Here is an 11084-nt window from a genome sequence, read left to right as displayed (position 1 = left end):
GAACAGAACCATAACCTCCTGGTTCATAGGTCGAGGCTCTAACACTGAGTCATGCCAGATGGGTAGAACTTGCTTTTATTGAAAAAAAATTTTCTTATATATGGTATCTTAGCACAAAAAAATGTTAAAACTTATCATTTCATACCTACTTCATCCTTTGTCTTAAATTCAAAGCCAAATTTGTACTTCAATTATATGATAATAAAACATATGTCTTTTTAATATGCTATGCAAATATTTTGTGGAAAACAAGTAATTATAAATACATTTCAATGGATAAATTGTAAATCCACATAATGTACTTGTATAATTGATTATCACAAATTAAAGATTTTAGAGCCTTAATGATAAAGATTATAATGAGTATGATCATAAACAATTATACATATACTAGTAATTTTATTTCATGTACACCACATTCTAACACTTTATACTATTTCCTATGTAGTGGTAGCAATATCACTTGACATTTTTAAATGGAGGCTAAAATAATAATATTTAGTTGTGCTTTTACAGACTGTACTTTACTAAACGTTGAATTAACTACAAACAAGTATTCATAATTTATTCTTTTGTCACTTATCAGCTAAATATATGTTCCAAATAATTCTGAATTTATAACAAAAGAAATTATTTAAGTAATCATAGCTTTACTATCTCTAATACAAACCTAGAACTTGATATTTTAGCATACAATGAACTTTCTAAAACACAGAATCTCACCAAAAACTAATGTTTCTCATGTAAAATTTTGTTATTTGATAAAAGATTAATAAGAAATCCAGAGGCATGTTTAGAATGAAAAATGTGGGACACCCGGTCTCGAATCTGTTTGGTCTTCACACCATACACAATGGGATTGAGCAAAGTTGGAACAAGCAGGTAAAGGTTGGACAAAAGAATATGAATGTAAGGTGGAATGTGGAAGCCAAACCTGTGTGTAAAGAAGGAGAAGAAAGCCAGGAGATAAAACTCAAGGAAGACACAAATGTGGGCAATGCAGGTGTTAAAGGCTTTCAGCCTGGCTTCCTTCTGAGGCAGACTGAAGACAGTTACAAATATTCGAATGTAAGATAGTGTGATGAAGATTATATCAAAGCCAAGTACACTGAAAGCCACAAACAGACCACAGATCTTGTTGATTCTAGTATCTTCTGCTGCCAATTTCACGATGGCCATGTGCTCACAGTATGAATGGGAGACCACAGTGGTCCAGTAATACTTCAACCGGCATTTGATGAGGATGATACTAGGAGTCACAAGAAGGGCTCCTCTGAGGGTCACCCCAACCCCAATCTGAGTGAGAAGTTGGTGGGTAAAAATGGCTGCATGTCTCAGGGGATCACAGATTGCCACATAGCGGTCCAGGGCCATGGCCAGCAGAATACCTGATTCAATGGCCTGGAAGGTGTGAATAAGCCACATTTGCAAGAGACAGGCATCAAAGTGTATCTTGGGCAGATGAAACCAGAATATTCCTAGCGTTTTTGGCAGGATGCAGGTACTGAGAGCAATGTCTGTGGCTCCAAGCATTGCCAGGAAGAGATACATGGGCTCGTGGAGGCTGCGCTCAGATTTGATGATGACCAGGATCAGAGAATTCCCAAACAGAGCAACGATGTACATGGCACCGAAAGGGATGCCAATCCAGGCCTGAACAGACTCCAGACCAGGGATCCCCACCAGTGTTAGCACCGAGGGCATGAAGACTGTGCCATTGAGCTTGAACATGATGAACTCTCTGCTTTAGAGCTTCTGATTCAAGGTGGCAGTGTGGGTTATCTCTCTTCTGTTTTCTGTTCTTACCTAGGTTTGTATAATAATAATCTGATTATATAATAATGTGATTCTAATGGCATTTTGTGAGATATACTCACTTTGATGGGGCAATTAAGTGTGTCCAAGAATGCAGATATAGGCTTCCTGGGTAATTTTTATCAGATTTCAACCGCTGCTGTATTTTTTCTCCGCCTTCACTTTTTACCTGTCTTTTTCCCTTTGTGCTGTCTGCATTTCTCTCTCTTTCTCTCGCTCTCTCTCATACACTTAGACAGTAACAGGCACAAACACTCTCACTATTGAAAGAAAACACATTCTAGTAATATAAGGGCATATGTTTGTGTAATGTCAGTTAAAACCTATTTCATTGAATATTGGTTTGGTGTTCTTTATTAATAAATATAGATACTTATGGTAATATACTGATGTTACCAAATATTTTTCCTACATCCTTACCCAATAAGCAATTTGTCAAGAGATCAGACAAAAAAATTAAAGGAATACTCACTATTTCAAGTACTATAGCAAGCATGGGGCCAATAAGGGTAGGGTCCTTAATGTCAAAAAGACAATGATCTGGGCAATACCATATTCTATGTGTCGTGTTAAAAATATGCTTATCAAGCACATAAAAGTGGTGTGACACTGTATTTGGACCCTACCTTCATCCTGGAGGTAGGTGCTAGGGAATTTATTCTCCAGAAACTTGGTTACAATTTGATATTTTAGGGGTAGAAAAAAAGTATATATAAATAAAAAATCTTGATTAAAATTTAAAACCACAAATTTTGATATGGAAAAATATTACTTGATAAAACAATATCAAAAAAGTAAAAGTTGCTATGTAGTTTATTTCTATAGGAAAAAAATTTTATTATTAAAATGTGATCAATAAATAATGTATTTACTAGTATTTGAAAATGTATACAGAACAAAACTGATCTTACTCAGTTAATTTAGTAAAATGCCTCATGAATTATCAATGCAGGGAGTAAACATATTTCAAATACACTACAATACTGAATAGGTAAATGTATTTACTCAGGGGATTTAATTCATGTTATAATTTTTCCTAAAAAATAAAAAAAAACAGTTTTTATACATTTCATGGAGTCTAATTATTAATTGCTTCAATAGGATGGGGTAAAATGTCCCTAAGTCTAACCTAACTTTGGAAAAATTAGAAAAAAATAAGGTGTTTCTGAACAAGGTTATATGTAAATGTGTTAAAGTAATGCAGTAAATTAAAATTATTTGGAATTATCCTTTAAAAAAAAAGTGTGGTGATTTTACACATCCTTCATGCATCCCTTTCCTGTTTTATGCCTCCTTCAACTACCTTTTCCTACACAATCCTTTTTTGAAGTGTTACTTACCTCAGGTTCCCGTTCTTCCAGTCCATTCATTCTGTTATGAAAGTGTTAGTTTATGTTCCAATTTATACATTTGCTTGCAATTTCCTTTTATTATAGTCTAATATAGAACATTATTCCCATACCATTCAGTTCTTTGTAGTATCTTTTTCCACTTCAGAATATGTGGTTTTGTCCCATCCAACAAAGTCTTTCATAATCTTCTTTCCTCTTGGTAATGGGGAAAATTTAGTTTCATTAATCAGATTACTGGTTTCATAATTTCATCTAAATTTTCAAAATCAAAAGAGGTAGAAGTAAAAGAAAATGCATAATGTATTTTATAACAGGGGTACAGAAATAGCAATGTTTTAGACACAATTATGATTTCCAAGGCTCAATTCTAGGTTTGATTATGTATGGTGGGTGATCTCAATTTGGAAAGGTGTGCATTTCAGGAGAAAGTATTAAAAATTCATTAGTCTTTCTCAATTCCACATTGCCAACAACAACACATCCCATGTTTATCAGTGGGCTCAGGACTTCTGTAGAGAAAACTTTTATTTCTATTTTTGTAAATGGATGCAAAATACCAAATTTCCATTAAAAAATGGAATGTTTCCCATTCCTTTAAACTTTTTCACTCATGCAGTGGCTAATTCATGTAGATTTAGCTTCGGAAACCTCTCCATTCTCTTCTCTTAACTCCATGATTACTCTTACATCTCTTTGGATCATCTGTAATTGCTGGAATTTTATCCTCCTTGTTTTCTCTTTGGTCTTTCTATCTCCTAATTCATGCTTTGCTATGCAATCCAAAGTTTTATTTTTAACGAAATATAAAAATTAATGTAGCTGTGGTATTTTATGCTTTCAGCAGGAAGGTTACATAAAAAGCAACTGTCCATGTGGAAAGCATAGTAAAGTGGTTAAGACCATGAATTCTGGACATTCGGTCTAAGCTTCAGCACTTACTAGCTCTGTGTAGTCTGTCAAGTCACCAACAGTTTCCCGGGGCTTCATTTGTCTCAACTAATCAATAGAGATAATAGTCATCCTTCCTCATATTAATAATAAGAAAATTACTTAAAGCATTATTTGAAAACACTATGCTTATGAGAATGTTTGACTTATGGGAAGCACCATATAAATGTATGCTATTAGTATTATTATTGTCATTCACTCCATCCTTCCTTGCAAACTTTTTACTAGTCATTAGCAGATGCATTTTGGAATTCTATAAAAGTATCTAAAATGCTAAAACATGTATCCTATACTTTCCTATGCTTTTAGCCTGTTTCTCTTATTTTTTAATATATTTTTTTCTTTATTGATTAAGGTATTACATAGCCTGTTTCTTTTAGATTTTCTTGTGTCTTCATAACTTTACCATCTAACAAATAGCAGTTTATTATTCAACTCTTCGCTCAAGCATCACCTCCTCTATGAAAACTTTTGATTTCCTTATGTAGAAGTCCTTATTCTCCCTTTGTATCTTCAATAAAGAAAATGTACTGTTTAATGAATAATTCCCACTTAAAACTAGTGAATCAGAGTTTAATTTTATCTGAATTAATTAAGTGTTCAAAATATGCCCAAATGTTCAAAATTTAATGCAGATGCAAATCCATTTGCCCTGTTGTTTTCCAGGTGTACATCTGCAGGGGTAAATGAAGGGCAAGGATTAGAAAAAATGGAGAATTAATATAGAAAAATAGTAAAATGCTTACCTTGAATTATAAGCATCATTTGTTTTATTAGAGCTTTACTTTCCTATGTTGACCTGAGGAAGGATACATACATGCTTTAGTTGCAGATATGAAGAATTTTACTTTTGCTGAGAGAAGAAAAGAAAGAAGAAATACCCACTAGACCAAGAGAAAATTGGCACTATTTTTAACACCCTTCATATCCTAGCTCAGATCTTAAATGAAATATTTACCTCTTTTTCAGAATGTCTATGCAGGTCTGACACTTACTCAGAGCTAACCCCTTTTATACAATTATAATTTCAATTTCCTACACTCTTTTTTGATCCTCTCTACACATTTCTCTCCAGATCTTTTAGGCACCTGAGAGAATACATGCTCACAAACTTAATTCTCTGACCTTTTGCACATGCATCTGCTCATAATTGTATAGCATTCTATGCAGATAAAAAAAAATCCATTCCCAGAGGCAAATACAGAACAAAAATAATATCAACACTTGACAAGGGTTGTGATGCAATTCTCCTGAGAAATGGATGTGACAAAATCTCTTCTCTAAAGGCCACAACATTTATCCAATTACCTCTTTATGTAAATCACTAGAGGCCCGGTGCACATATTCATGCACTGGTGAGGTCCCTCAGCCTGGCCTGTGCCCTTTCATAATCTGGGACCACTTGGGGGATGTCGGAGAGCCAGTTTTGGCCCAATCCCTGCAGACCAGGCCAAGGGAATCCATGCACCAGGCCTCTAGTATGCAAATAAGATCTTTGGTTAATCTCTTTCCACCCTCCCTGTCCCTCTGAGATTCATCAGTCTATTCCATGCTTCCTAGCCTGTGCATTGAGTGTCTGCCCCCTGGTGGTCAGTGCACATCATAGCTACAAGTTGAACGGTTGAGCTGTAGGCTGGTTGCTTAGGCATTTATATATATAAATTAGTGTTCTGTATGAAAAAGGCATACGCAAGAAGCATTGCAAGGCCTCTGAGTTTCCCCCTCCTGAATTTCAGTGACTCAATTCTTCCCATAAAGTTTTAGGAAAGTAAGCCCCAGTTCAGTCTTAGACAGCCCTTAACATTTCAGTTAATAAAAGAGAGGTCAAGGAATGCCATCACGATCTATAGAATATTTATTCTGGATTTGAATGACTAATAAAATCAAATGTATCAATACTGAGAATTACCATTTCTAGTACACACAGGGACTCATAATTTAATTTCATGAAAGTAAAAGTGAGATGGTAGAAAAGAACTGTTCTTTCCAACAGAGCTTATCTACATAAATGCTCTTGAGATACAGATCTGGGCCTGATGGACTTTTTCACAAATATCTATCTCTTATGTCTAGAGATTTCCTCTGGTGGTTGCCAGTTTTGACCAATGGGTGCTAGCAACTCCCAATATCTGGGATCTACTATTCTGTCTTTCATATGAGCTGAGTCATAAGCACATCTTTATTGTGGTTATTAAAAAATGTATCATTTTATACAAAATGGAATTATACTGATTCATAATCCCTGTACTTTTCCCAACATGTGTATTTAAAATTACTAGTATTCTGAAGCATCAAAGAGTAGTTAACATAGCCTTTACTCTTTTACATAGGAAAAGAGTTGTTGATCTGAAGAGGGTACTTTCTAGTTTCTGATGGAATGAAAATTTTCCCATAAGTGTATTATCATTATTACTATCAATAATACTACATAATCAATTCAACTGTGAATTGATAACTCTGCAGCTATTACAATTTTTTCTCTTTAGAAATAGTCCTGACACACAGGTAAGCCATGTACTAGTAAGTAACTTGTAACATATTTTTGGCTTCTTGTTTGGCAGGGGACAGTGATCCAGTCTGTGCATTCAGATCCATGCCTTTTTAAAAAATATATTTTTTGATTGATTTCAGAGAGGAAGGGAGAGAGAGAAAGAGATAGAAACATCAATGATGAAAGATAATCATTGATCGGCTGCATCGTCCATGCCCCACCCTGGGGATCAACCCCGCAACCTGGGCATGTACCCTGACTAGGAATCTAACCATGACCTCCTGGTTCATAGGTTGAGGCTCAACCACTGAGCCATGCTGGCCAGGCCAGATCCATTTCTATTAAAATCCTTGATAAATGTACTAATCATTACCCATGCCTTCCTTGGGCCTTGTTTTCTTTATCTATAAAGCGGTAGTATTTAGGTTTGTTTTTTATTTTGAAACTCCTAGACTGCCCTAACTTTCTATAACACTGGGAACTGATAATGGATGCTTTGCACACAGAGAACCTGAACAAAAACTCTGCATTCAGAGATTGTGATAGAAGTCTATAGGCAAGGGTCTTTACCTTCATTGCTGAAGGGAAGGATATCTGAAGAGATCATGTTCTAGATTTTTTTAAATTTATGTAAATTGCAAATACCTTGGTTATTGATTTTTTAAAAAAAAAATTCCCATAATTACTAAAATAAACTGAGAACAAATGTAAAACCTAGACTTGGCTTTAAATTCTGTGTGTAGTAAAAACCTAGAGTTGGAGATAGTCTTAGAATAAAATAATGAGTGAAAAGACAGAATTCTGAGACTCAGATTCCTCTTGGGGGAAAATAATGTATTTCTGAAAGAAATATGAAGGAAAAAAATTGGTGTGTTTTGTTTTGTTTTTTTCTTATCAAACTGTGATTCATGTCCAGGCTCCTCCTCCAATTGTGTGACATTGGTCAAATGACTTAAAATGTGTTACAATATTCCTCTCACTATAAAAACAACAATATTTAAAGTTGTAAAACTTATTAAAATTTGTAATGTGTCATCTATGAAAATGTTATGACATGAGGAACATAAGAAATGACAGCTAATACGTATGTAGGATTTAAAATCCTCTGTTATCCCATCAGTTCTTACCTTTTAGTTTTTTCCCTTGCTAGCCTCTGACTTTGTATTTTTTCTATAGTGAATACTTTAGAAGACCTCTAATAACATAAAACTCAATTTTATTCCATTATTACAAAAATTCAGAAACTATATACAATTATTGAAAAAACATATACATATTTCTCATAGAATTTATGTTTTCTCTTATTCTCATCTCCTGAGAAGGAGGGCTAATGTTCTTAACATCTATGTTTGATTCTGATCACATGACCATTCTAATTGTAAGTTATTAGTAATAGCACTTTACCCTAAAAATTAAAACTGAATTAAAATCTCATCTTTTATAACCTGTTCTTAATTTTCACTTTTCCACCTTGAGTTTTAGAGCCATTTATTCACCTGTTTTTTTATACAGGTGAATGTATAATGTTTAATGTATTCTCAAGATTTTTTCTTTTCTTTTTATAAGCTCTGTAATTTTATCTTTTTATATGCCCCAGGCGTATAAGGTTACTTACCTTCGCTCTAGAGTCCTCAACTACATACTTCTTTCTAATAAGGGAAATCAATACTAAAATCCTCTTTTACTCAATGTGAGTCTTTCTGATATCATCATATTCTTTATTTTTTTAAATTTTATTGAATTTATTAGGGTGACATTGGTTAATAAAATTATATAGGTTTTATGTGTACAGTTTTATAATACATCACAGTTAAGAAAAAGAAGTAACAATTTGCAAATCATATATCTGCTAAGGGTTTTATAATTAAAATATCTAAAAAACCCTCCAACCTCAATAAGCAAAAAACAACCTCATCACTAAAGGGAAAATTATTCAAGCAGGAACTTCACCAAGAAGATGTATATATGACAAATAAGCACATGAAAAAATGCAAAAAAAAGTATTTGTCATAAGGGAAATACAAATTTAAAACAATGACATATCACTACATGCCTATCAATATAGCAAAGCAAAATAAAATAAGCATAAGAAATCTGACCATACCAAGTACTGGCTGAGAGATGGAGGAACTGTAATTCTCACTACTTACTGGTCAGTGTCAAATGGGAGCATTGCTTTGGAAAGCATGTTAACACTATTTTAAACAGTTAAATAAATATTTACCTCATGATCTAGCCATTCCATTTCCACCTATTACCCAATAGCCTAATACTTTCCAGTTTAAAATGCATGTCATTTATGTAATATAGAACATAATGAGGTAAAAGTAGTGTGAAGGTCAGAAAAAGTAAAAATTCTGTATAAGATAAAGAGATGCATGAAAATAGAGAAGAAAAATATGGAATGTAGAGAAGAAAAAGTATAACTAAAACAATTGTACAAGGGTAAAGCATTTAGAGAGGGGCAATGGGAAATGTGCAAAAAAGTTTTTATTCCACTTTGTTAAGTTTCTCTTACTTAAATTTTATCTGCAAAGTTAGGGTTCCTTAACCAGTCCACTTCATTTGGGGTCTTATGACCCTTTGGGGGTAGTAAAGGACGAGCTGTGTTACCCAAGAGAAAAATTACCTATTTCACATTTTTCTGAGGATGCTACCAGCCATGAAAGCAGTAAACACCTGTGATCATATATTATCTTCCTCTGAAAATAAACAGTCCCAGCAGTCCAGCCCCAAACCTAATCCCATATGTGCATTAAGATGATTGCTTCTGCATAAAAACCCCTAGTCTTCAGGCATTGCTTGTCACTAGCAGTGGAAAAATTTATGTCTAGAGAGAGGGATTTTGCCCTAAAGGACAAAGAATCAGGTCTCTATTTTGCTGAGTTTATAACACTAAAGGAAATTGCATTGTGTTTTCTGTTCTTTTCGAAAGCAGACAAACGTTATTCAAAATTAGGGGATCATAAGCTGATCTCATTTTCCACATCTCTAGAAATAATCCAATTGTCTCTTCATGTCTGCTATCGCCATCTCAAACTACAATAGTTCCAGATTTATCCTCACTGGATTCCCTGGCCTGGAAGTTGACTATCTCTGGCTCTCCATCCCTTTCTCCTCCATCTACGTTATGATTTTTCTGGGAAACAGCCTGGTGCTGCATGTGATCCGAACTGAGCCGAGCCTGCATGAGCCCATGTTCTACTTCCTGGCCATGCTGGCCCTCACTGACCTGTGCATGGGACTCTCCACCATGTATACAGTGCTGGGAATCCTATGGGGGATCATTCAAGAGATCAACCTGGATGCCTGCATTGCCCAGTCTTATTTCATCCATGGTCTGTCCTTTATGGAGTCCTCTGTTCTCCTCGCTATGGCTTTTGACCGCTACATTGCCATTTGCCACCCACTACGCTACTCCTCCATCCTAACTAATGACAAAATCATGAAAATTGGGGTCACAATCTTATGTAGAAGTACTTTACTCATACCTCCGGTCATCATTCGCCTAAAGTTCTTAAATTATTGCCATCCCCACATTCTCTCTCACTCTTTCTGCCTGCACCAAGACTTAATTAGAATGGCCTGCTCAGACATCCGCTTCAACAGCATCTATGGTCTGGCCCTGGTGATCAGCAACTTGTTGTTGGATGCAGTGCTTATACTTGTGTCCTATGTCATGATCTTGCATGCAGTCCTAGCTATTGCATCACAGGAGGAGAGAATCAAGTCCTTGCAGACCTGTGTATCTCACATCTGTGCTGTTTCAGTTTTCTACATCCCAATCATTGGCCTGACTATGGTGCATCGCTTTGGGAAACACCTCTCACCTTTGGTACATGTGTTCATGGGCAACATCTATATCCTTTTCCCTCCCTTGATGAACCCCATTATTTATAGCATCAAAACCCAGCAAATACGAAGGAGAGTCCAGAGACTGTTTTACTTGAAAGAAATGTGCTGAGATCAAATGTGCATGATTTTAAAAGTCTACAGTGGAAATCAAAAGGGTAAGAATAAGTACATAATTAAAAATGTATTTAATGACTTCTATTTGTGCAATTGCTATGTTGCAAATAATTTCCTCTTCATTTTGCCCACAGCAATCATAAATCAGTGAGATTGACATGGGTTATATTCTGATCAATTATATAAATCATAATATATACATATACATATTAATATATGAGAAAAATTAGCTGTTAAAATTTCTATCTTACTATGGCTACCTGAGTGAGAATGGTTTTGAATTCACCCAATATAGAAAATATGAATTTTCTAAGTTAAATTCCTTCAGGTAATTACTAAGGGATCAATAATGATCTTAGTCCATTTTCACTAGTCTAGGTAACATTTTTGTTTATTGTTTAGCCATCATCTCTGCTACCCATGATAATGTAATGGAGTAAGCATATAAGGATACTAGACTATTTGGATGATTTAAAAAGTAGTGAAACAAACAAACAAAAAACTAATCT

The 11084-nt window shown here is 34.7% G+C and overlaps 2 protein-coding genes across 2 annotated transcripts; one reads left to right on the top strand and one right to left on the bottom strand.

The window, feature by feature from the left end:
• Positions 1-729: 729 nt before the first annotated feature.
• On the bottom strand, positions 730-1731 carry LOC102435035 (olfactory receptor 52A5-like). The gene has a single exon (XM_006094618.1). The coding sequence runs from the start codon at positions 1729-1731 to the stop codon at positions 730-732; it is 1002 nt and encodes a 333-aa protein (XP_006094680.1).
• Positions 1732-9622: 7891 nt separating this feature from the next.
• LOC102434725 (olfactory receptor 51V1-like) lies at positions 9623-10570 on the top strand. Its single transcript, XM_006094617.1, has one exon. It carries the CDS (start codon positions 9623-9625, stop codon positions 10568-10570), a length of 948 nt encoding a protein of 315 aa, XP_006094679.1.
• The last annotated feature ends 514 nt before the right edge of the window (positions 10571-11084 follow it).

Source organism: Myotis lucifugus, unplaced genomic scaffold (genome assembly GCF_000147115.1).
Source record: "Myotis lucifugus unplaced genomic scaffold, Myoluc2.0 scaffold_138, whole genome shotgun sequence".
Taxonomy (NCBI): domain Eukaryota; kingdom Metazoa; phylum Chordata; class Mammalia; order Chiroptera; family Vespertilionidae; genus Myotis; species Myotis lucifugus.
Note: the sequence above shows the minus strand (reverse complement) of the source record. Positions and strands in the feature narration are given on the sequence as shown.